Raw genomic sequence first — 27,048 nt, 5'->3', positions numbered from 1 at the left:
GTCCTAGGCGTTCAATGAAATATCCATAACCCGAAACAATCAACAGGATTGGATCGGAAATGCTGAACAAGAGAAAAATATCTGCAGAATTGGGAAGATCATCATTTTTAAGGTGGAGCGATATCTTCTCTACTGTGGTCACTTTTTGTAAACGACCTGTTCATTATTACTTTAAAGATTTTATTCCGATTTGTGATATTGGTTCTGGGATGATCCCAGTTCCCATCCCCTGTGGCTGAATAATAAAGTAATAAAAAAAATCCCTCGATTTTAAATTTTTGGCTTCAGTTTTTAATTTCTATTTTTGATCTGTCGACTTTCAATTTAAAAACGATGTTTTTAAGTAAAGTCTTATAAGGGACTGTAAAATAAAAAGTTTAAATCGGAAAATGGATTTTCTTTATTAAACCATCCTATATGGAAACTTTTGGAATCGAAATGACGCCTAAAGGTCAAAAATCAACCAAAGACGTGCTTTTTACCTTTGTTATACTAAACAAAGGTTATAAAATCGGTCGAAAAACGCAAAATAGCTCCATGATCCGGAGGGCCGAATCGTATATACCATCTGACTCAGCTCGACGAACTGAGCAATGTCTGTTCGTGTGTTAGTGTGTGTGTATGTGTGCACCTTTCTTTTTAAATGATCTTATACGCAAACGAAAGCTACTGTGCTCCCCCAGAATGCTACCGAGTGGATTTTCGTTTGTGTCTTAGATTTTGAAATATTGATCAAAGAGTATTTTTTATATGAGACATTTAACTTTTAAGGCAAAATTAATGACACGGAGAGCCATGTGTTGTATACCAATTTACTCAGATCGACGAATTGAACAATTGATGTATGTTTGTGTATGTGTGCCTGTACGTAAGTATGTGTAAATATGTTGTTTATAGGTGAAGTATATTAAAATCGACACAAAAAAGAAAAATAATAAAATAAATACTCTTTTTACAGAACGCTCATTCCGATTTTGATGTTCGCATGCTCAAATGAAAGCCCCTGAGCTCTTTGAAAATCATACTGAGTGCGATCTTTTAACGGTTGCTTGAACTGTAGAGTTTTGACCAAAGTATATTTTAGACATGGGATATTTTACTTTCAGTATATTTTTTTCTCTCACTGCTCTTTCTTCTTCTCTATCCCTCTTTTTTCGTATCGCTATTTATTTCTCAAAGGAAACCAACAATCATCGACAACTTTTCATAATCTTTACACTCTTCGTAATGCGTCTTAACTGGTGTAAATACATTACCCTTTAGCTTTTTCTTAAAAATTTGAACCAGATTTTAGAAGAAGCTGCAAGGCTTACTTAGCTCCTTATCTTCCAAAGCTTCCGTGCTCACTTCTTATAAAATATATACTAAATTGTACGTTGAACCTAGATTTGCGAAGAGTAAGAAACATTTACAGCTTTCGGGAGTCAAGCATTGTAGTAAAATCTGACCCCACAGTGTGCAAATGTAAAACAATTAGCGATGCAGATATTTTGAAAAGCTTTACCAAAGATGTATGGACCCATTTACGTACGAATGTGTCAGCGCCACCCATTGAGAAAAACACAATTAAATCGCTGTTTGCAATGCTACGTTTTGAACCGCTGGAAAGTTTTTCAGTTGAACACTTATTTTATGTATTAAATTTGTGACCAGGAATATAAAGTAGCTGATGAACGTAATCGGCAAAATAAAAAAATCACAAGAAGGTTGTATGCAAAGCCACGACCGCAAGGTTGAAGTAGAATACTTTTACAAGAAAGATAACCTGGCTGCTTGCGTGTCAGTCATTTTTTCTAGTAAATAAACGTTGACCGTTCATTGGCAGTATTGTTATTTCTTTTTGTCTAATATTTTGTATGAAGTTCATTGGATATTTTTAAATTTTGTGCAAATGAGAAGTTGAAGTGCTGCCGAATTGTAATATGCACATTTAATACGACATCATTAAACGGGAACGGAACAAAGGCTACGGTTATGCAGAACGCGAATGCCGGCGCGATGCGATTCGCCTCACCGTGGTGAAATGTACAGCTCTTTTTAAGGCGAAGTAGAGCTATACATTTCAACAGATTTCGTCTTGCCGAATCGCATCGCGCCGTTATTTGCGTTCTGCATGACCGTAGCCAAACACTAAGCGACGCAAACACGTAATAATAGTCAGAGTATGCATGTAGATGAAGATAATTAACTTTGGATTGTAGCGCAAAACGAGAAAATATTAACTCTTCAAATAATCATTTGTGTTCTTCAAATTTCAGTTGTTCAATTTAATATCCGATGAAATGTTTGTTTATTATCTGATGAAGCTCTTATATAGGCCAAATGATGCATTCCCAATTTACTAGGTCTATAACTTTGCCGACCGTGCTTGGGAAAGCGCGGTATAACGACCAATGAGAGGTCGAATTTTGTGTTTTGACAAGGCTTAAGAGTTTTCAATAGTACAAAAGTTCGAATGATAAAATTGCAATTTCATGCATTTGGTAGGAATCTTAGAAGATTTTCTAATCGATTGCTGCAAAAACGAAGGAAATCCATCGAAAACTAACCGATTTATTAGCATTTGAAATTTTTCTCACTTTTTTTAGTTTTAGATTTTCATTTTACATCCCTATGTAGCCGAACTTCCTGAGAGAAGTATTCTAATTCAAAATTAAATCTTCATTAATTCATTTGTTGTCCTTATAAGGACAATTGTCCAATTTATCATAGGATGTAGTGTTTATCTTACATCTCTGTGTTACCTTGATAGTGAGGACTAAGGCGCACGGTCAACACAATGAGAAAGGTGTTTTCACATTGAAAACTAGACACGGCTTTACTGGAGAAAGTGTTGGCAAATGCATCTACCGCTAATACCACCGCTATCATACGAAAGCGCGTCGTTTCATGTGGGAAGTATCAACAACGAAAAATGACGCGCGTCTAAGCATAACCCGAGCTGTTTCGCCGTGCTGCGCCCATTTACCTTTACATCGGCCTCAGGGAAGTACCGGATGCATCTGCATCTACCGCTGAGGCTGTCACTATACTGCTATTGGTACCAAAAGCTATTAACTCTTCAAATAAGTGTGTTATTTGTTCTCAAAAGAACTATTGTTCAATTCAAAATCGGATTTACGCAATCGCATCTCTGTAATATTACCGACAATAATATTCTTCTGAACAAACTGATACAACTTTCCCATTAGGCCTCTGCCATAATAGACGCGAAAAGCGACGCGAACCGATTCGCTCAGCTGTAGGTTAATGTACAGCCGTCAGTAGAGCTGTACATCAACCTACGGCCGAACGAATCGGTTCGCGCCGCTTTTCGCGTCTACTATGGCAGAGGCCTTAGAGAAAGTTGCTGGCTGATGTATTCACTTCATGCAAGCCTGCTGCTGATGCTTCCCGCTACCACACTGAAACAGCATTTTAGTGAAGGGAGTGTCGTTGCATCAGCTGACCCTGCTACAATCGATGCTGATATACCCGCCATGCCACAGTTGTGGCCGCTATACGCTGGCCCAACTGCTGAGCACCTGCAACGCTATCCGTAGCCATGCCACAGTTGTGGCCGCCATTGGTATCCGCTGTACCTGCATCTGCTGGCCCTGCTGCTATCGATGGTGAGATCCGCTGAAACTGCTACGCTTATTCGCAGCCATGCCACAGTTGTGGCCGCTATCCGCTATCGATGGTACCCATTGCTCGCTCCCGCTGCTGCTAAGGGAGGACTGCTGTCGTCGCTGTTCAGAACTACTATGAGCGGCTTCGACTAAAACAGGCTCTTATATAGGGATGAAATAAGGAATGAATTATTTTACGTACGTGGTGGAATGATATAACTTGAAAAATATGTGTGACTTCCTTCTGGTTCAGAGCGATCATTTGATAAGCTCCACCTCTTTTTTCAGTTTCTAAAGTTTTTCCTCAGTTTCGTAGCACGGATGCACAAAAATGATTTCTTGTGAACATTCTGTCGAGCCGGACCGATAGCACTCTCATTGAAGCAACAAAATAACATGTTTTGTGTCGTGTTGTGCAGCTTGGTTGAAGAAAATGTTCCCGTCCCCATGTCGCATGTAAGCAGATTATTGCGTTCAGTAGACAGTAGATAGTGTATCCAGCGAATAAACACCGATGGTGCTCTCACACACGCAACGGTTTTAACCCGTATTTTATTGCGGTTTGTAACATCAAGCGATTTCGTTTGCTCGCTGTTGCGTGTTGCATCATGTTGCAACTTGGCAGCTGGGAGACGACGAAATTCTGTTTATGCTGATTGATTGAATCGACTTCATTTTAGCTCTGCATAGTCGAACTAACTGCTTTTGTGAATGCGTACTAACAGAGCAGTTTATTATTCAATGTCGGTTATGCTGATCGCAGCCTTTGCGCTGCCCCTACAGTGGGGGGTTTACTAAATAAAGTGAAAGTAAAAATTAGACAACTACAACAGAATTTGATTGCATCCCGCACAGAATGTCTGCTTGTGTTGATGCCAGAAAATTATTAACCTTCAATTATTTTTTATTTGCCTTCAAAAAAGCATTTTGCTGTTCAAAATCGGTTGCTAATTATAACCTTTGAGCTGCCCTAACATTGGGGGAATTAAGATACACGGACAACATGCACTGTGGAAGCTAGTTTATCTTACATCTCTGTGTTACCTTGATAGTGAGGACTAAGGCGCACGGTCAACACAATGAGAAAGGTGTTTTCACATTGAAAACTAGACACGGCTTTACTGGAGAAAGTGTTGGCAAATGCATCTACCGCTAATACCACCGCTATCATACGAAAGCGCGTCGTTTCATGTGGGAAGTATCAACAACGAAAAATGACGCGCGTCTAAGCATAACCCGAGCTGTTTCGCCGTGCTGCTCCCATTTACCTTTACATCGGCCTCAGGGAAGTACCGGATGCATCTGCATCTACCGCTGAGGCTGTCACTATACTGCTATTGGTACCAAAAGCTATTAACTCTTCAAATAAGTGTGTTATTTGTTCTCAAAAGAACTATTGTTCAATTCAAAATCGGATTTACGCAATCGCATCTCTGTAATATTACCGACAATAATATTCTTCTGAACAAACTGATACAACTTTCCCATTAGGCCTCTGCCATAATAGACGCGAAAAGCGACGCGAACCGATTCGCTCAGCTGTAGGTTAATGTACAGCCGTCAGTAGAGCTGTACATCAACCTACGGCCGAACGAATCGGTTCGCGCCGCTTTTCGCGTCTACTATGGCAGAGGCCTTAGAGAAAGTTGCTGGCTGATGTATTCACTTCATGCAAGCCTGCTGCTGATGCTTCCCGCTACCACACTGAAACAGCATTTTAGTGAAGGGAGTGTCGTTGCATCAGCTGACCCTGCTACAATCGATGCTGATATACCCGCCATGCCACAGTTGTGGCCGCTATACGCTGGCCCAACTGCTGAGCACCTGCAACGCTATCCGTAGCCATGCCACAGTTGTGGCCGCCATTGGTATCCGCTGTACCTGCATCTGCTGGCCCTGCTGCTATCGATGGTGAGATCCGCTGAAACTGCTACGCTTATTCGCAGCCATGCCACAGTTGTGGCCGCTATCCGCTATCGATGGTACCCATTGCTCGCTCCCGCTGCTGCTAAGGGAGGACTGCTGTCGTCGCTGTTCAGAACTACTATGAGCGGCTTCGACTAAAACAGGCTCTTATATAGGGATGAAATAAGGAATGAATTATTTTACGTACGTGGTGGAATGATATAACTTGAAAAATATGTGTGACTTCATTCTGGTTCAGAGCGATCATTTGATAAGCTCCACCTCTTTTTTCAGTTTCTAAAGTTTTTCCTCAGTTTCGTAGCACGGATGCACAAAAATGATTTCTTGTGAACATTCTGTCGAGCCGGACCGATAGCACTCTCATTGAAGCAACAAAATAACATGTTTTGTGTCGTGTTGTGCAGCTTGGTTGAAGAAAATGTTCCCGTCCCCATGTTGCATGTAAGCAGATTATTGCGTTCAGTAGACAGTAGATAGTGTATCCAGCGAATAAACACCGATGGTGCTCTCACACACGCAACGGTTTTAACCCGTATTTTATTGCGGTTTGTAACATCAAGCGATTTCGTTTGCTCGCTGTTGCGTGTTGCATCATGTTGCAACTTGGCAGCTGGGAGACGACGAAATTCTGTTTATGCTGATTGATTGAATCGACTTCATTTTAGCTCTGCATAGTCGAACTAACTGCTTTTGTGAATGCGTACTAACAGAGCAGTTTATTATTCAATGTCGGTTATGCTGATCGCAGCCTTTGCGCTGCCCCTACAGTGGGGGGTTTACTAAATAAAGTGAAAGTAAAAATTAGACAACTACAACAGAATTTGATTGCATCCCGCACAGAATGTCTGCTTGTGTTGATGCCAGAAAATTATTAACCTTCAATTATTTTTTATTTGCCTTCAAAAAAGCATTTTGCTGTTCAAAATCGGTTGCTAATTATAACCTTTGAGCTGCCCTAACATTGGGGGAATTAAGATACACGGACAACATGCACTGTGGAAGCTATTTCACATTCAGTAAATTAGACGGGTGCGACAAATTAAAATTGCTAGGATGCAACACAGAATATTTGCTTGCGTTGACAAAAATTATTAACTTTCAATGACTTGTTTATTTGCCTTCAAAAAGGGATTTTGATTTCCAAAATTGGATTTCCTGATGGCAATCTTCATGCTGCCCCAACACGGGGGAAATAATGGCTGTCTGGCGACACACGCTGAGAAAAACCGCGCTGCTCCTGAGACGTGGTTACCAACCACAGAGCTAGTGCTGCTGCTAAGGAAGGACGACTGCTGTTGTCGCTGTTTAGAACTATTATGAGCGGCTCCGTTTTTTTTTCACGTTTAAGTTTATCTGTATTTTTATGCTTTTGTAGGGTATAACACATGTTTTTACAAGTTTAAGTGATTTACATTACTGTTTTCATCTTTGATGTGCGAGTTTTGATTTCTGTTTTACTAAGCTTTCTAATTGAAGAGATTTTGAATTTTGGATTGTCCACTTTGGTGGCGCTTGTTTGAAAGAAAAGAAAGGAAACTACTTAAAACTACTATTTACAGCTTAAAATTACTAATTACAGCTTATAACTAACTCAACCTACTATGTACAAACCGCTTATTAAAGCGTATTCTGAATGCTGACATTTATGTACAAACTTAGTTTTGGTTTCTGTTATTCTGGCATCTACTTTTGGAGTAACTGCTTCTTGGTAGAGGTCTGTGATCCTGGTGTCATAGGGACAATCGAGAATCATCCGCAAGATTCTGTTTTGTGCAACCTGGATTTTGTTCCTGTGAGTTTGAGCACATGACTCCCACACCGGAGCCGCGTAAAAGACCGCGGGGGCAATTATTTGTTTGTAGACTGCCAGTTTGTTTGTTCTTGAGAGGCGAGATCTGCGACAAATAAGCGGGTATAGTGACCGAACCAAAGCTGAGCACTTAACCAGTGTCCTCTCCACATGCGATCGGAAAAGGAGCTTCTCGTCGAATAGCAGTCCAAGATAGATAACTTCGGAAGACCACTCAACCCCGGTACCGTTCATGACCACGACGCATGATGAAGGGGGCTTCAGTTTAGGGGATTGTCGATGAAGGAACATTATTGTTTGGGTTTTGGAAGCGTTGATCTTAATTTTCCAGGTGTTAGCATACTCGACAAAGGCGTCTAGGCATCGCTGAAGTTTGTTGGTGATCTCACGAGGCATTCTTCCCTTGACGGCAATTGCAGTGTCATCTGCGAACAGAAAGAGCACGCAGCCATCTCCCAGGGAAGGAATGTCGGAGGTGTAAATGCTGTACAGCAAAGGGCCCAACAGACTGCCCTGCGGGACCCCTGCTGGGATGGAAAAAGTTCATTTCATTCGCTCTCAGACTGTTGAGAAGTACAGTTCTATTTCTGAAACGCCCGGTTAGTTAGAAATTTTATTCCGTTTTGTGCGACAGTTCGTCGCTTGCATCGCTGTGTGATGTCAAAGAAAAAGAGAAGAGCAGGCTCGAGCCCTGCGAAACAAAACTCCGCTGCTGAAGGAGGCAGTAAAAAGAAGAAACCAGGCGGAAGCAGTTGCACTTCGAAAAGTGTGGCTGACTGCGACACGGTGACAAACGTTAGCGACGTTGGAGATTTTGGCGGGCCGACTGATGTTCCGGATTCTGCCAACCCCAATACGGTGAAAGTGAAGCTTCTCCCGCTGGTAGTGAAAAACGACCCACTCAACAAGCTCATAAGCGACTTTGCATCGCTGGGCGTAGCAGCTGAATACAAGTTATGCGGCATCAGTACGAAGATTATGTTCCACACGAAGGTGGATTTTGAGAAGGCCACGCAGTTTTTGAAAAATTCTAAAACTGAGTTCTTCACCCACGACATTCCTGGGGAAAAGCCATTCAAGGTGGTCATCAGAGGCTTGCCAGGTTTCGACCCCAAGCTGATCGGTGCCGAAATCAAGGATCGGTACAAATTGGCCCCAATTGCTGTCTATCCGATCAAACGCAGGAATGAAAATGAAAGGAAATACTCGGACTGCCTCTTTCTGGTTCATTTTCCAAAAGGGACAGTTACATTAGGCGCTTTGCGAGCCATCCGCTCTTTGTTCTTCATTATCATCCGTTGGGAGCCCTATCGTGGAGGCCGTCGAGACGTTACGCAGTGTCAGAGGTGTCTCAACCAGTCTCATGTCTCATCCAGTATGGATCCTAAACCCATCTCCATCGTCACTTGGAACGCTTGCTCTGTTAGGGCAAAAAACATCGAGCTTGCTGACTTTCTCCGCAAGTACAACATCGACGTGGGTCTACTCACAGAGACTCACCTGAAATCCGGCGACAGTTTTTGGCTGCCGGATCACAACATCATCCGTCTCGATCGCACCAACTCCAGGGGGGTGGCATCGCGATCACCGTCAGAAAGGGACTCAAGTATAACATCTTGCCGCACATCCGCACCGCCATCATCGAAGCCCTTAGTGTGGAGGTCAAATCAGCTACCGGGTTCATCCGGTTCATCGTCATCTACTGTCCTCGCCAGTGTAGTATCAGCAACGGTACAGTAATGCAGTTCAAGAACGACTTGGCAACCATCACCAGGACCAACTCCCGCTTCGTCGTTGGGGGAGACCTAAATGCTCGGCACGAGGCCTGGCGAAATTATCGGCAGAATCAGAACGGTCGCCAACTCTTCGAACACTCGCAGCATGGCTTTTACACGGTGCAGTTTCCGGATGAGCCGACTTACATCTCCCCAGCGGGGAACCCTTCAACCCTGGACTTCTTCCTGGCCAACATGGAGCTCTCCAAACCAGTGGCCCACAACGATCTTAGCTCAGACCACCAACCTGTTGTTGCTGAGGTGGGAATCGGTGTTGCTCCTGCCAGCTGTCTGCGGAAAGTCTACCACCATGTCGACTGGGAGCGCTTTGCTCGAATGGTGGACAGCTACATCGACGAGGTGCCGCAGCTTGGCAGCGTGGAACACATCGACCAGGCGTTGGAGGGTCTCCAACGAGCCATAAACGTGGCCGACGAAGCGTGTGTGCGACGTGTTCCTGTGAGGGGTAAGTTCCTTGCTATTGATTCCCATACCCGGCTACTTATTAGATTGCGGAATGTGCGTAGACGCCAGTTCCAGAGGACCAGGGATCTGGACATTAAGCACGAGGTGACCGATCTGAATAGGCAAATTGCTTCCAGGATGGTCTCACTTCGGAATGAAAATTTCGGACGTGTAGTCCAAAGTTTGGACGACCGCTCCAGGCCATTCTGGAAAGTAGCCAAAGTGCTGAAATCGCACTCCAAACCGGTTCCTCCCCTCAGGGTCGGAGAGAGGCTTCTAGTTGCGCCGGTCGAGAGAGCAAATGCGGTAGGCGATCACATTGCCTCATCGCATTTGCTTGGCTCGACAATGGCTAGTCCAATGGAAGACCAAGTCGAGCAGTGCGTCCGCAACCTCGATAACTCCCTTTGTACCGTTCCTCAAGAACATAAAATCACAACAGAACAGGTTTACTCAGCGCTGATGAGTACTAAGAACATGAAGGCTCCTGGGTTTGATGGGGTCTTCAATATGGTCTTGAAAAAGCTTAGCAACAGGGTTCACCTGTTGCACTACTATCCAAGCATTTGGAAGATAGCCAAGATCATACCGATCCGCAAACCCGGGAAAGATCCGACGTTAGCATCAAGCTACCGTCCGATCAGCCTACTCTCATCGCTGGGTAAACTGTTTGAAAAGCTGATCCTCAACCGCGTGATGAAGGTGGCTGAGGAAAACAACACCTTTCTCCCGGAACAGTTTGGGTTTAGGAAGGGTCACTCCACCACGCACCAACTGGTGCGGGTGATGAACAACATCAGAAGGGACAGGGCTGTATCCAAGTCCACAGCCATGGCATTGTTGGACGTCGAAAAGGCGTTTGACAATGTCTGGCATGACGGTCTGGTATACAAGCTCTGTGCCTTCAACTTTCCACCATATTTGACGAAAATCATCTGTAGCTACCTTCGGCAGAGGTCGTTCAGGGTATCGCTGAATGGTTGTTTGTCATGAGCGGCTCCGGCTGGAACAGGCTCTTATATAGGCCAAATAGCATGTTTTCAATTGCAAGGTATATGATTCTGTCGACCGTGCTTGGGAAGCAAGCATATAACGACCAATCAGAGGTCGAATTTTTCGTTTTGACAAGGCTTGACTATTTTCAATAGTACAATAGTGTGAATAATAAAATTACAATTATCTTATTTTGGGAAGAATCTTAGAAGATTTTCCAATCTATTGCTGCAAGAACGAAGGAAATCCATCATATACTAACCGATTTATTAGCATTTGAAATTGGACATATTTTCCACTTTTTTCGGTTTTAGATTTTCATTTCACATCCCTATGTAGCCGAACTTCCTGAGAGAAGTATTCTACTTCAAAAATTCTTAGTTTTCAAATTGATTTTTTAATATACTCTATATCTTTTCATGTTAAGACCAAAATGGCAACGGTAGAGGCATGTAACTACTACATTTCACATGTTACTATTGAGACATAGCGTAGCGCATTTGGAAGTTAAAGGTTTTTTAGTCATGCTTATTTATGCTTAGAGAAAAAAGACACCTTCGATTCAAAATCGATTGTCAAAAGAAGTACCCTTCTGAATTTCACTTTTTCCTCTTATTTGTAATGTCCTTCAAACTTTGGAAGTCATTGCCATTGCTCAAGTTTGCTCTTTTAACCGAATGATTCGCCTTTTCGAATGATAACTCTGGAACCAAGAGTGATCAATTTGTCGTACATCTGTCTCTATTTGTATATATAACGCGTAATTTATGTGCAAAACACATAAAAGATTCCTGGATTAACAATGTCTAGATGTTTTGCAACAGTAAACCGTAAATAAACACAATTAAAAGAGAATTAAATAGAAATAATCATAAAAACTAAACGTGATGGCGTTTAGGTTACTTTTTCATCGCCTAGAAATTATTTTAATATGCTTTCAAACCTTTTATCTCGAAATGGATAATATTCTTGGAAAATTATCATTTTATGCTTCTGCTAAAAAAATGGCGTTTGAGACATTTTTGCGATGACGTATTTGACATTCGTCAATTGTGCAAATAGTAGCTCTCATGGGTACTAAACATTTTTGGTGTTACACCAATTGAAAAAAATACAAGAATGGCTGTTTTGATTTTTGTCCCGCGTTCCCATACCTTCAACGCACTGTGCACTGCCACGTCTCAGAAGCAGCGCGGTTTTTCTCAGCGTGTGTCGCCAGACAGCCATTATTCCCCCCGTGTTGGGGCAGCATGAAGATTGCCATCAGGAAATCCAATTTTGGAAATCAAAATGCCTTTTTAAAGGCAAATAAACAAGTCATTGAAAGTTAATAATTTTTGTCAACGCAAGCAAGTATTCTGTGTTGCATCCTAGCAATTTAAATTTGTCGCACCCGTCTAATTTACTGAATGTGAAATAGCTTCCACAGTGCATGTTGTCCGTGTACTCAAAGGTTGTAATTAGCAACCGATTTTGAACAGCAAAATGCTTTTTTGAAGGCAAATAAAAAAATAATTGAAGGTTAATAATTTTCTGGCATCAACACAAGCAGACATTCTGTGCGGGATGCAATCAAATTCTGTTGTAGTTGTCTAATTTTTACTTTCACTTTATTTAGTAAACCCCCCACTGTAGGTGCAGCGCAAAGGCTGCGATCAGCATAACCGACATTGAATAATAAACTGCTCTGTTAGTACGCATTCACAAAAGCAGTTAGTTCGACTATGCAGAGCTAATATGAAGTCGATTCAATCAATCAGCATAAATAGAATTTCGTCGTCTCCCAGCTGCCAAGTTGCAACATGATGCAACACGCAACAGCGAGCAAACGAAATCGCTTGATGTTACAAACCGCAATAAAATACGGGTTAAAACCGTTGCGTGTGTGAGAGCACCATCGGTGTTTATTCGCTGGATACACTATCTACTGTCTACTGAACGCAATAATCTGCTTACATGCGACATGGGGACGGGAACATTTTCTTCAACCAAGCTGCACAACACGACACAAAACATGTTATTTTGTTGCTTCAATGAGAGTGCTATCGGTCCGGCTCGACAAGAAATCATTTTTGTGCATCCGTGCTACGAAACTGAGGAAAAACTTTAGAAACTGAAAACAGAGGTGGAGCTTATCAAATGATCGCTGATTCTCAAATCCAATCCAAAAAGCTGATCCTCAACCGCTAGATGAAGGTGGCTGAGGAAAACAACATCTTTCTCCCGGAACAGTTTGGGTTTAGGAAGGGTCACTCCACCACGCACCAGCTGGTGCGGGTGATGAACAACATCAGAAGGGACAGGGCTGTATCCAAGTCCACAGCCATGGCATTGTTGGACGTCGAAAAGGCGTTTGACAATGTCTGGCATGACGGACTGGTATACAAGCTCTGCGCCTTCAACTTTCCACCATATTTGACGAAAATCATCTGTAGCTACCTTCGGCAGAGGTCGTTCAGGGTATCGCTGAATGGTTGTTTGTCATGAGCGGCTCCGGCTGAAACAGGCTCTTATATAGGCCAAATAGCATGTTTTCAATTGCAAGGTATATGATTCTGTCGACCGTGCTTGGAAAGGAAGCATATAACAACCAATCAGAGGTCGAATTTTTCGTTTTGACAAGGCTTGACTATTTTCAATAGTACAATAGTGTGAATAATAAAATTACAATTATCTTTTTTTGAAAAGAATCTTAGAAGATTTTCCAATCTATTGCTGCAAGAACGAAGGAAATCCATCATATACTAACCGATTTATTAGCATTTGAAATTGGACATATTTTCCACTTTTTTCGGTTTTAGATTTTCATTTCACATCCTTATGTAGCCGAACTTCCTGAGAGAAGTATTCTACTTCAAAAAAGGGTTGAAGCAACTCTACATGGCTCTACACGTTTACTAGTGTGCGCAGGTGAAAAGTCACTTATCTCTATGAATGATACAATATGCTCATGTAAGATATAAATATTGCTTTCTAATTTAAGACTAAGTGCAAACAGAGTATCTATGTTATTCCACTTCTCGTTATCGTAGCAAGATTCAAAAAGTCTTTTTTCCGGATTTTTTCATACAGCTTAGGCCTTCGAAAAGAATAATGTTCTCGCCTACACTCTGAAAATCCAAAATTCTCAAAGATCGTGGAGAGCCTTCATTTTCAGATAATGCATTTGAGATAGAACTAAATTGACAACTTTCATCAATAGCTATATTTTTTGAAGTAGAATACTTCTCTCAGGAAGCTCGGCTACATAGGGATGTGAAATGAAAATCTAAAACCGAAAAAAGTGAAAAATATGTCCAATTTCAAATGCTAATAAATCGGTTAGTATTCGATGGATTTCCTTCGTTCTTGCAGCAATAGCTTGGAAAATCTTCCAAGATTCTTCCCAAATGCAGATAATTGTAATTTTATTTTCCAAACTATTGTACTATTGAAAATAGTAAGGCCTTGTCAAAATGAAAACTTCGGCCTCTAATTGGTCGTTATATGATTGCTTCCCAAGCACGGTAGACAGAATCATAGACCTTGCCATTTGAAATGTGCTATTTGGCTTATATAAGAGCCTGTTTCACCCAAAGCTGCTCATTATAATTCTAGACTGCAACAACAGCAGTCCTCCCTTAGCAGCAGTAGTAGCAATGCAGCGGATAACGGCCACAGCTGTGGTATGGCAACGGATAGCGGAGCGCGTCTCAGCATCGATAGCAGGACCAGGTGATGCAGGGCAGTGGATACCAATGGCAACGGATACCAATGGCAACGGAAGCGTCCACTACTGTGGCAACGGGGATAGCGCAGCGGTTGACGTTGGTCTCAGCATCAATATAAGCAGGGCCAGCTGATGCAGTGTGGCGTTTTAGTGAAATGCTGTCTCTGAGCGATAGCAGGCACACTAGCAAATGCATCCTATGAAAAAAAACGTTCTGGAAAACTTTTCAGTGTTTATTTTCCCCCAAGGAATACTTTATTCGCACTGCCAGTGATAACGCAAAGATGTGATCGGCATCTTATCAAACATTAAATTAAACAACAAATTGTCCTTTTCAGGATGAAATAAAATCCTAACAACATCCGAAAAGCTTTCATTATCAGCATAAAAATTAATTTTTCGCATAATCAAAATTCAAAAATTATCAAGTCCAAATCATGACAAGCAACTATATTATTGAGAATGGTCAATCCTTGTTGAAGCGGGAAATTCGACTGATCTGATTAGTTGTTAATATGATTGCTTCCCAAGCACGGTCGACAGAATCATAGAACTTGCCATTTTAAATTTGCTATTTGTCTGTATAAGAGTAAGGATGGGAATTATCGACTGAAATGGCTATCGATAGTTATCGATGATTTCCGTCTACTATCGATTGGTTTTCCATCCCTATATAAGAGCCTGTTTCAGTCGAAGCCGCTCATAATAGTTCTTGACAGCGACAACAGCAGTCTTCCCTTAGCAGCGGCAGTAGCAGTGCAGTGGATACCAGGCGGATAGCGGCCCCAGCTGTGGCAAAGCAATGGATGGTGTACTAGTTGCAGTGGATCTCAGCATCGATAGCAGTTGGGCCAGTTGATGCAGGGACAGCGGATACCAATACCAGCGTATAGCGGCTAAAATATTGGCATGGATACGGATAGCGTAGCAGTTGCGGCGGGTTTAGCATCGATAGCAGCTGATGCAGTGAGGCACTTTAGTGAAATGCAGTCTCTGTGCGATAGCGGGCACTAGTAAATGCGCTCAATTAAAAATGTTGACAACACATAAGCCGTCTAGTTTCGAGTGTTAAATCAGCTTTTCACTGTTTATTTTATCACAAGGAACACTATATTCGCACTGTCAGTGATAACGCTAAGATGTTATCGGTATCTTATTGAATTGAACAACAAATTAAAAAATGACTGACACGCAAGCAACCGGGTTTTCTTTCTTGTAAAAGTATTCTACTTCATTCTTGCGGTCGTGGCTTTGCACACAACCCTCCTGTGATTTTTTCCTGTATAATTCTGAACTATATTTCGAGAGCAGGTTTGTAGAAGTTTGCTTCAATTCGTAAAAAAACTTGATGCTGATTCATAAATCTAGGTCCTGCGATTTCTGAAAATAAAGCGAATAAGTAGAACCGCATTAAACTAACATACATGCTTGCTGTTCTAGAGTGAAAACAGCATCTATTACTGTTTCACCACGTTCGATTATCTCAAAAAAAAAAAAATTAATTGCTTCTAGCCAGCATTTAAAAATTGGTTTGTGATCGAAAAAAGAAGACTCATGTACTCCAGTGAAAACATTCATATTATTTGCGAAAACCACGTCAAATTAAAATTCAATGATCTTCTTTGGTTAACGTTCTGAAAACTATCTTTCAAATTTATTTCATTCATTATTGAAATTGGACTTACGTTGGTATACGGTTTGTAATTGACTGGCCTAATATGTATAAAGTAATAGTTAGTATAACAAAGGTTTCTGCACCAATAGGTGGATTAATTTAGGTTTTTATTTTTAAGATGGAGACTTCTTGTTTGTGGAAAATTGATGAAACGTTCACTGAAGCGGGCAATGTATGTAGTTTTACGAGGATGCGGAAAATGAACAAGGACAGGAGGTGTGATTTAGACTTAGAAAAGAGTATTCCGAGCAGTATAGAGGATTCTTAATTGTTTTTAATTTTCCGTTCTCAGGCGTCATTAAGTTTTGATTTTTAAAAGTTTTGTTTTTAATAATTTTAATAATTTTAATAACTTTGCAACTTTCTTATTTTTCGAACCGTTGAGACTAAGCGGAAATTAATTTTTGAATGTTAAATATTGATTTCCGTTTTTTTATTCAATCATCAAAATCTCTTTCTGTATCACTAGCTTTATCAACACCATAATCATCATTATTATTAACAATCATCTCAACATTGTAACCATCATCATAATCATCATCATCATTCTGTTTTTTTTGGAGAAAACCAGTCAATCCGTTACTTTAAGGTGTAAAAAATGATGCGATCGATCGCCCATTACTCATCGAATTCGAGTTCGTTCGTTCACGCCGAACAAGGAAAAGAGGCCTCCGATGACAACATCAGTCCAAGCCGGACGTGCGCGTACGGTCGGTAAACGCCGACACTGAAATAACGCGCGAGTACGCGTGCCACAAGCCGGCTTGTGCCGTCTGTCCGTTCGCCTCCCGCTGGGCCCTGCGCTTATAAAAGCTGGTTGCAGCATGACTCACGCGGTATGTCGTCATTTCGAGTGATGTGTTTTCAGGTTACAACTGTTGCGGAAGCGGTCCAGCGAGCGAACAGACGAAACGTTAGAAGTTCGATCGAAAGAAAGTAAAAGAATACGAAGCTTCCGCGGTCAACCTGGTCAATAGCTTTGGTTCGAAGAAGTGAGCTTCGCGTGTGGGTCTCTGAAAATAAGGGGAACTTTGCGCGCTTACCTGCATCTGTGCAAGCCTTGATGTCATTATGGCGGGGGTGGCCCCGGCAGTCGTTGTCGGTCCTTGCGTTGCCATAACTGAAGTGTGCGCCTGTGGATTACTGCCACTTATACCTGCCGCTTGCAGCTTCCCGATTATTATCTTCTTGCTTTACTTTGCACCGCACCGCACCACACTTACAATCAATTATTTATCGATATTTGCATGCAATCGTTCGAGGTTTATGAGGATCGTTCAATTAGCATTTCTGTTGTCACTCGCGTCTGGAGCTTTTTGTGCAACACGGACGGATTTTTTGCTACCTTGCAAGGTATTATTTCAGCAATTGACTGTGCAAAAAAGGAATAGTCTACAGACAAATAAAAACATATAAAAAGGAATGAACGTATTGACTATAAAAAGAACGAACTGAAACCGTTCCGTACGGTTCGGTTGAAGTTTCTTTTCTGTTTGCCTGCTTGCTGGCGAGCAGCAAAAACGTGATTTGAATTAGATTTTATCACAGCTGCACTGACTTTACTGACATGGCAAAATTCTTCCTCGAAACCAGAGCAGAGACTTTAACTGTCAAACTGGAAGAAAATGAGGTTAGTTTTTTGCTTGGTTCCACCATATTTATAGAGGTTGCTTTCGAAGGTTTCGAGGAGATTAATAAAATTGGCACTACCAAAACTGATGATTTCCAGCTTTGGAGATGTCGGTTCATTTTTTATTTGCCGCTCAACCGTGCAGTCGACATGCGTGGGGGTTTCGACACCGGACGAGTTCGAGTTCCGAAAAAGGGAATCATCTGCGATGACTCAAGAGTTGAGGGGGTAGAATGTTACAGATTGACAAAAAAAAAAAACAATTTAAAAGTTTTAAACATGTCGACATGTATAAAATTAAAATCAAATTTTACAGAAACCTGTGCGTAGCTTTTTATTCGATTAAATTTTTGAGATCAACGAAATTGGTCCGGTTGCGAGTTGAATATTTCCATTAATTTTAATCCCGGGCATAAAATGCAAATGCAATGCGAAACGAAGCGCGATAATGCCATTTTAATGTATGCTTGGCGAAAGAGAAAAAAACCGTTTCTCCCTGACGGGGAGATAATGCAATGACAATGACGGCGAAACCTACATTCCCGATTACAAGCAACATACAGCGCACCAAATAATAAAAAAACACTGTCACTGCAACGCGTCGGATTTAAATTATTACACACCGAATATTCGAATTAATTTCGTTATTAAGAGAAAATATTGCTCCGTGCCGCCCCGTGCAATGACACTCGCCTTTTTTTCGAGGGCTTTGACTGTAATAAATTAGGCACGGAACATTGATTACAGCAGAGCTTCCTATGTTGTGCAGCGGAATGCCTTTGGCATTCCACGCAACAGGTCACGCCTAAATTTCGAACGACGTCGCCACAGTCGTCATTTTTGGCCAAATCTCTTCGATTCACGCTACACTGATTTGTTGTTGTTGCGCTATTCGGATAGCGGCTCTGGGGTTGTCACGGTTCAGCAAGTGTTAGTCCCGTTTTGGTGTCTCGCTGTCTCGAAAACGGGAAAAGGTAAACCTAGCAAAGCACACACCTGTTAGTATATCAAAGCTGAACCGGCAGAACGAACGGAATCGCGGAAACTGACGAGTCGCGTGGTAATGCGCCGCACTGGAGCCGAAGTCGAATGTTGTGTTGTCTTGTCTCGAGCGACGTTTGCTGCAGACTGAGCCAAGTGCGACTTTGGAAGCACGCAAAAAGTTTAAGCGCTCCGTTGCTCAAGGTTGATGAAGTAGGCGGCGGCGGTTTGCAGCAGCAGCAGCAGCGAGCGCGACCGTTTGACGGCAGTGACGGCAGGCGGTTTTTGCAGGTTGGAAAACGCACAGACACCGCGACCGGGGCAGAGCAGTAGTGTGTGCGCGAGGTTGATTCGCGACTTTGCCGACTGGCCACCTCTGTGTAGCAGGCAGCAGTGTTGCTGACAGTGACAGCATCGCGTGCTGCGAGATGGTGCTGGATCTAATAAGCTTTCGGTTTGTTTATGATTCCCCCGTTTTGTTTGATGGGTTTGTTTTCTTTTCTTTTTCTTTCTGCGAAACTGAGCTGTGTAGTTTGCGGTTTGAATATAAGCGTTGGCACAGCAGGTGAGTGTTAGCTGATTTTCGACCCAGAAAATCTGGTTTCGTTCAAGAAATAGGTTTTATATGTTGATTTTCAATGTTTGAACAATTCTTGGTTCCATAAACAAAACCAATCGACTGTCGATTGGTTGTTTGATTATTCCGATTTCATTAGATATTCACGGCTCGAAAATAAAATATTTGATCGCGTTTAACAGAAGCTTTGACGAGCTAAACTCGTCTAATTCAAAATAAATGGTCGATTAATATACTAGTTACTAGTTTAGTCACTCGACTTCCCAAAAGTCCCAAGGGCCCAAAAGTAGAATGCTGAGATATCTAATTCAAATTTCACATACTATTGTGGCAAATTTGATTCATTTTCTATAGATTCGCATCTTAAAACCAGTTTAGATCTTTTTAAGATTCAGAAATGAAGAATTTCAATTAAGTATTTATAGCTCACCAAAATTAGTGTTCGGTAATTGATTTCACAGTAACGTTTCTGTAGAGTTGAAAATTAGTTGAATTTAATTCTTTTTATATGCCTGTCTTTTGCAATTCATTACCCAGTTTTTTCGCCATATATTGCAACTCGACGTTTTTGACGTCTAGCGATAAAATAGGGGTGTAAATGGAAAAGCCGAAAACATCAAGAGTGTCACGAAATCGGCTTGAAACGTAGTTGGTTTCCAACAGGTTTCTTTCATTCCTACAGCAACCGATTGGAAACCAACTAGCGCGTTCACCAACTATTACATACTATTGAAATATGTAGTGGCTAGCTAAACGCTTATTTCGACGAAACAAAGCTGAAAACAAGACCTCTCAGTGTCAGTTTAAATCTTTCCATTTTTGCAAGTGAATCATTGATTTATTGTAAATTGCAGCTTAGCAGGCGACGATTTCAAACATAATATCATCGGTTTCGTTCAAAACTGACAAAACTTTAAATTTGAGTTTTTGATAGCAAACGATGCCAAATATTGTTATGTTTCAGCTCTCAACGCGGTTGACTGCACTTACAAACAGTGTGCAGCACAGTCAGTCCCCTTTTTTACATTCCTCCATTTCTTCACTTACGCGGCGCCGATTGATTGTCCTTTTCGTAGAGATTTAAGACAATCACACGAGGTTTTTCATCGTGCAGGTAGAACTTTTGTTCATCGTAAGTTGAAATCATCGTTTCTGCGTAATGAAAATTATGCGTGTTGGAGCTGGAGTACTCGTCGATCTGGCGGCTTTGATAGGGCACCTTTTTGCAGAAATGTTGGAATTCTCAGGGAACTAGGTTAGAGATAATAAAACGAGAATCATTCCGCGTCATCTGCAATGGCAAGGAACTGAACAAGCTTTTTTTTCGGCGTCACTATTGTCCAGGTGTCCAAAGAGGCAAAAGTTTAACTTATTTCCATAACGCTTAACGGTGTCTTCGGGACAACTGTTTGTATGAATGACCCGCATAATCTCAAAATGCCATGTATCAAGGCAAAGTCGTAGAAGATACACAAATATAAAACTTTGCTGACCAAACTAAATTCCCATTTTCATCGGGTACAAAGTTATGAAGTATCTTGTATGGAGCTTACTTAGAATTTAGTTTTTCGTACTGAACTTTTATTAGTCACACTTTACAACAAAACAAAGTTCGGAGAGATTATTGGAGCACATAAAACACACATTTTTGCTAAAGACCTTCGGAAGTTATAGCATACTTTAGTTTATTTTTTCGATAACTTTAAGAACGTATAGAGTAAAAAGGGGCAATATTGAAGATTCAAGAAAAGAGTTACTTAGTATTTTATATGAATGTTCCAAAGAAGCATTGATGCATACTAAACACCAGGAATGGGAAACCACAGCACTCCAAAGCGCATGTGGCCCATCTGCTAACAAACACACCACGCAGGGCATTTCACAGATCTAGGATTTTTCTTTACAAAGTCATAACATATTTTAGCTTATTTTTGTGATAACTTTAAGAACATATTGGGTAGTTTGGCCATTGATTGAGGTATTGTATCCTGCTCGGATTTTGATTTTTGCGAACTTTTTGCGAAGTTTTTCTCGACTGCACTCGCCTCTGATTGTGCTTCAAATGACGATGCTGTGCGTGCCGCTGCCAATGTACCAGCAGATCTTGCTGATCTTGACGTCTTCGAAGTTACACATGACATGGTTACTGCCACCGCTAAGAAACCTAAATATTCGTACACTGTTGGTCCCGACGGAATACCGGCCGTGGTTTTGTGCCGTTATATTGATATTCTAGTCGTTGCACTTTGCACCATATTCAACAAATCTTTGGTAGAAAAGTTCCCCGAGGGCTGGAAGCACTCCCCGGTATTTAGAGTGGAGATCATCGTAATGTCAAAAATTACCGTGGAATAACCAATTTGTCTGCCGCGTCTAAACTTTTCGAGATCATAGTAAGCTCTGCTGCATTGGATTGCGCACGCCACTGCATTTCTTCGACCAGTATGGTTTTGTTCCTGAACGATCTATGACAACGAATCTAACGGATTTCGGGTCGAATTGCATCTCAGAACTCGAACGTAAAGTACAAACTGATGTCATTTACATGGACCTCAAAGCTGTTTTTGGCCAAATCGATTATCATATACTGTTAAAAAAACAGGTTTTGGTGCTTCATCTCGGTTCGTTGAATCATTTCTGCGCAGTAGAATTTTGCAAGTTAATCTGGGACCCGGTATATCGTCTGCGTTCACGAACAACTCTGGTGTACCACAGGGTAGTAACCTAGGACCGCTTCTGTTTATTATATTTTTCAACGATGTCGCTGATGCACTTGGGATTGGTTGCAGATTAGTTTACACCGATGATTTGGAAATATAATTCACGATTCGCAGCATCGAGGATCGTCATCGTTTGCAATCACTTTTAAATATATTTGTGATGTGATATAAACCAAACTCTCTAACTCTAAGTACTGCAAAATGTGAAGTGATAACATTTCCTTGCACTCAAACGCCAATCATTTTTAACTGTATCGTTGACAGGAAAGTGCTGCATAGAGTCGATTGCGGAAATTATGAAAATGAGTTATTCTTGACCGGAAGCCGACTTTGGATAATTACCGCGCTGTAGTTATTTGAAAAGTTGCGCCTGATTTCAAGGATCGTCACTGTGTGAAAGCGCTGTATTGTTCATTAGTACGCCCCCTACTTGAAAACGTTAGTGTTGTCTGGACTCCACACCAGCTTTTATGGGACTTGCGCCTTGGGCGTGTTCATTCGACTGGCCCTGAAAGATTTACCTTGATGTGATCCTGGTGGTAGAGTACTCTATCTTAACCGTTGCCGTTTACATGGACTTGACACTTTCTAGAACGCTGCCGTAAGCTACAGCAGGCCAAGATTAAATGCTGATCGGGATTTCCCAAAGCTGCTGTCCATGATGAGTTTTCGTGCAACCCAACGTATGCTGTGACTCTCTTCTATACATAAAAACCAATACCATCGTACAAACTTTGGTTATTATGAACCTGCTGCGTTTAGTGTGAGAATCTTCACGAATGTCGAGTCTGTTTGAGTCAACAATTGCACCCATCAGCTCCATACGAGGATTCGGTTGATGCTTTATCGGTGCAACCTTCGCTCGAGACATCATCGTATGCATATTCGCTGGTATCGGTGAGGACGTGTACTTTCCGCATCTTAGCGTCACCGATGTAGCACGTGTAACAGAGCGGTCCATTGCTTCCATAACTCTCAGCACTTAGTGTCAAGCTAAGACGCCACAGGTGTTGGATAGAGATACTACCGCGGTGTTGGGATCCCAGATCACTCCTAGAACTCGCTTCTTAGAAGTTTGTTGTCCTGGATGAAGTGTACCGGAGCAATCGGGTTCGTCTTCCTCTGACTCCGGATTCTGAAGTTTCCCTTCTGGAGTAGCAAGCTACCTCTTGTTCGTCGAGGTAGTGTCGTTTTACGATGGCTGCGGTCACTTCCGGATATTGACCAGCGACTCTCTTTTGGAGTTTATTTTGACATGGGACTACGTCTTTGTTTACTATACTGGGATGCATTCTGTAAAATTGAAAATGAAACTGGCAAATGTTGCGTCAGATTTCAAACGGTAATAGCGGCATAACCACATGATGGATAACACTCTAATTTCATTGCTGAGAGGTAAAATTGTTACATGTACATGTTGATTGCACAAAAAAAATTCTACAGGCATAATATCGCCAAATATAAACGATATTCTTTCGAGTGTTGTTGAATATATTTCGAAAATTGATTTCACAGAAACACATGTGAATAGAATATGTTCATTATAGCTGTTCTTAAGTATTTATGATAAATATTAGTAGATAATGAGTATGTGTGTCCAATCACAAATGGTGACTTCTTAAAACTGTTAGAAATTTGTAATTTTAATTGTTAGGATTTGTTTGCTTTCGCAATTAGGACTTATCATTCGTAGGGATTTAAACCTACTTGTCAGAAAAGGGGAAGTAAATTTACAACTAACATAATTGCTAACTTATTGGCTATAAAGAGAGCTTATCGTAGCATTGGAGGATTGCAACGATTTTTGTCGAAAATTGTTAATAACTTTATTTGACATAGCTTCTAATGGTTCAACACCAGTAAGTCTATGTAATTCGAGTGTACCAAACCAAGGAGGACGCTTTAAAATCATTTTCAGAATTTTATTCTGAATCCTTTGGAGCGTTTTCTGCCTTGTGGGTTCGCCACAGAAGGCAGAATCACGAAAGGCAGAAGCACGAAAAACAGAATCATGAAAGGCAGAACTCTATGACAGTACACACAAGGCAGAATATTTCAAAAGGCAGAATACCGAAAGGCACGAAAGGCAGAATCACTGGTAGCAAAACCTTACTCACGATAGCCAAGTGCGTGATGACAAATTGGTGCAAATCCTAGTCACAGTATCAAAGCTGCTACTCTACCTTTAGTATTTAATAAAATTTGGTAACCAGACATAATAACTGGTCACAAGCAATGACCAGTTTTGATGGGAGGTGCAAATCAAGCCTAATTATTAGATCAGAAACGCGCAAACTGGTTTAGCTCAGGTCCTAAAGAGTCTCACGGCAGCGCGGAGAGTAATTTTTCGATGGTAGGTACAACTTACACTAGTCTCAACGGTTAGTTGATTATAATTAACATAAAACAATTCATGCGGCGAAGACGCATAATCGAGGGCAAGGAACCGTGGTTTCCGCGGTCCGAGCCGGCCGCCGACCTGCCGTCGGAAGCGGCGGCCTCTCGCATACAAATAACTGATCTACTGGTTTTCTAGGATTATTCAAACAGGTTTTCTTTCGCTTAGTTAAGTCCGAACGAGCGGTAGCAAGTAAGGACAGCATACACTTGGACAATAGAGTCGGCCAAAGGCCGCGAGTGTGCATTGTTAAAAAGAAAAAAAAGCATCTTTTCGTGATTCTGCCTTTCGTGATTCTGCCTTTTGATTTTCTGCCTTTCGTGGGAGACCCGTAATTTAAGTGTACCAAACCAAGGAGGACGCTTCAAAATCATTTTCAGAATTTTATTCTGAATCCTTTGGAGCGTTTTCTTCCTTGTTGAACAGCAACTTGACCAGATCGGTACAGCATAAAGCATTGCTGGTCTAAAAATTTGTTTGTAAATCAAAAGTTTGTTCTTTAAACAAAGTTTAGAATTCCTGTTAACGAGAGGATATAAACATCTCGTATATTTGATGCACTTGGCCTGTATACTCTCAATGTGCTCTTTGAAAATAAGTTTTCCACAGAAACACATTGATTCTGTCTGCAGACTCTGTATACTTTTTAACAGAAAATCCCCTAATTAAAGTGTTTAGTCCAACGTCACCATTTAATACACCCCTAGGGCTGTATACCTTGTAGTATTAAGTTTAAAGGTTAAACCTTTCTCGCGATTATCTGAGGTTTTGTTGACTCTACCAGTGGTTGACTTCCGTCTTGCTCGTATTTTTCTTTTTTGGTTTCTTTCCTTTCCTTCTTCAACAACGTTTCCATTCTGCACATCTTTCACTCCATTGTCTATATCGTATGCGCCGCAATTTTTGATTTCCTCAGCAAGCTTCTTCACATTTGCTTTGGTCAGCTTCAACAGTTTTTTTTGTTTCTAGCACCGGATGATCCTGCTTTACCTTCATCGGCCTTCTTTGATGAGGCTTTCGGAAACTAGACGCTCGATAGCTTCGTCAATTCTTTATCCAGATCTGCCATCTTCTGTTCGGTTGTCGAACCAAATCCAAAGAGAGACTCAGTTACAAAGAAAAACTCCTACAAGGCAGTGTGTGTGGTTGACAGAAACGGAAAACAATAGTATAGGGTGATACTATATTATTCTTAGGAGAAATTATCTTCCCAGTAGTTTAATCAGCCAAAACACCATGCCGGAGGCATCGGAGATTTTGGGCACGAGTCCCGTCTGGATGGGGAATATTCACTCCTAAGTCTAAAGCGCACCTTCTGGTTTCGTTCATTTTTCGCACCCTCGTAAAACTACATGCATTGCCCATTTCACAAAACTGGGTAATCGATTTCCTGAATCAAGATAAACTTTGACATTGCCTTATGGGAAACTGTCTCAAATTACGTAACGCTGGAAGGGGAGGATATTTTTTACAATGTGATAAACCAAAAATAAAGATTCATATGAAAAGTGTTACCAATAACCCCTGCCTTCTGTGAAGATGATTCAAGAACGGCATTTTTCGCGGTACATAAATTTCGAGGAACACTTCAACAGGTCCTATCTGACATTTGTAAACAAAACCCAATCCAATTTGAAAAGTAATACAATATTGCACGGATTTCTAATTGGACCTTTTTACCTGCAAGTATCTTTTAATCGAACAAAAACTTCGACAGATGCAGATTGTTGCAAAACTGGATGAATGTTTTTTTTTATTGGTAAAACGCAGTGAAAAAAATGGAGTTCGTTTCGTCTAACCTCGGTGAGTTGAAGAATTACTTTTGAAATTCCTTGAGAATTTTTCATATTTGGTTATGCTAGATGATGCTGAGAGAATTGATGACGCCAATCGAACTCCAAAGACTAGAAATCACATGGAAATCTTTTATAGCGGTTTGTGTGGAGGTAAAGTTGAATGTCATCATTTCTGTGAAAATTATGCTAAATTTTAAAGCTAAAAAAACGATTTCAGATGTTATTTCGTCAATCGACAGTTCGGCCACGTCAGTACCTTTCTACTGACGGAGGTCTTCCTTACAACAGCTTAGAGACAAATGACTGTTAACCACGTCTTGATCCTTCTTTCCAAGCCTCTGTCATCAGTAGTCGGTGTTACCGCTCCAAGGTTGATTCATATAGCCTAGAGAACTGCCGTTCAATTCCTCATGGTTCTCCATAGATTTCATGGTAAATTTTCGGTTGAATTTCCGGGATTTGTCGAACTTAAAGAAAATATAGTTTATGCCAAAAAAAAAAAAAATTAACGGGTCAAAAATAAAATACCTGACCACTTTGAGGCGGATCTGAATTCCGAAGACAATGGTGCGCAGTAATAAATAATTATAATAATGTTATTCAAAAAATTTTTGAATAATAACACTAATTATAACAAATTAAAATAAATAAACCATTAAACAGTTGAATTGTTTCCATTTTTTGTTTGAATTTGATGTTTTCACATCGCATGACATATACCATTAACCTTCTTGATTGAGTTCAACATTCCCAATTTCTATTTGAATTCAAATGGGTTTTTTCTTAATTCTGATCTACAAAGAAGAATTTGATGTAAGAATAATGTTGGTAGGTAAATAATATTTTTATGGCAAAAACTTTCGAATTCGAATATTGAGCCTTTGGAGCCATTAAATCAAAGGTCCAATGTGTTGCTAATATTTACTAAGAGACCAATCAGATACGTCCTATGTGATAACGAAAACAACAGGGGTCCTATGTA

At 41.0% G+C, this 27,048-nt stretch overlaps 1 protein-coding gene across 3 annotated transcripts in view; it reads right to left on the bottom strand.

Moving 5' to 3' along the window:
• The window catches only part of LOC129733927 (nuclear pore complex protein DDB_G0274915), a 93,099-nt gene extending 74,352 nt beyond the window's left edge, over positions 1-18,747 (bottom strand). Inside the window, exons 1-2 of one of the 3 annotated variants that reach the window (XM_055695548.1) lie at positions 18,591-18,747; positions 17,008-17,356 (exon numbers count right to left, since the gene is read on the bottom strand). In XM_055695548.1, coding sequence (XP_055551523.1) covers positions 17,008-17,082 — 75 coding nt within the window. In that variant the 5' untranslated portion in view covers positions 17,083-17,356; positions 18,591-18,747. The remainder of the gene's footprint in view (positions 1-17,007; positions 17,357-18,590) is intronic. The other 2 variants (XM_055695549.1, XM_055695552.1) reach the window with 2 other exon arrangements.
• Positions 18,748-27,048: the final 8,301 nt, after the last annotated feature.

Source organism: Wyeomyia smithii, chromosome 1, assembly GCF_029784165.1.
Source record: "Wyeomyia smithii strain HCP4-BCI-WySm-NY-G18 chromosome 1, ASM2978416v1, whole genome shotgun sequence".
Taxonomy (NCBI): domain Eukaryota; kingdom Metazoa; phylum Arthropoda; class Insecta; order Diptera; family Culicidae; genus Wyeomyia; species Wyeomyia smithii.
This window is presented reverse-complemented; position numbering and strand designations above follow the sequence as displayed.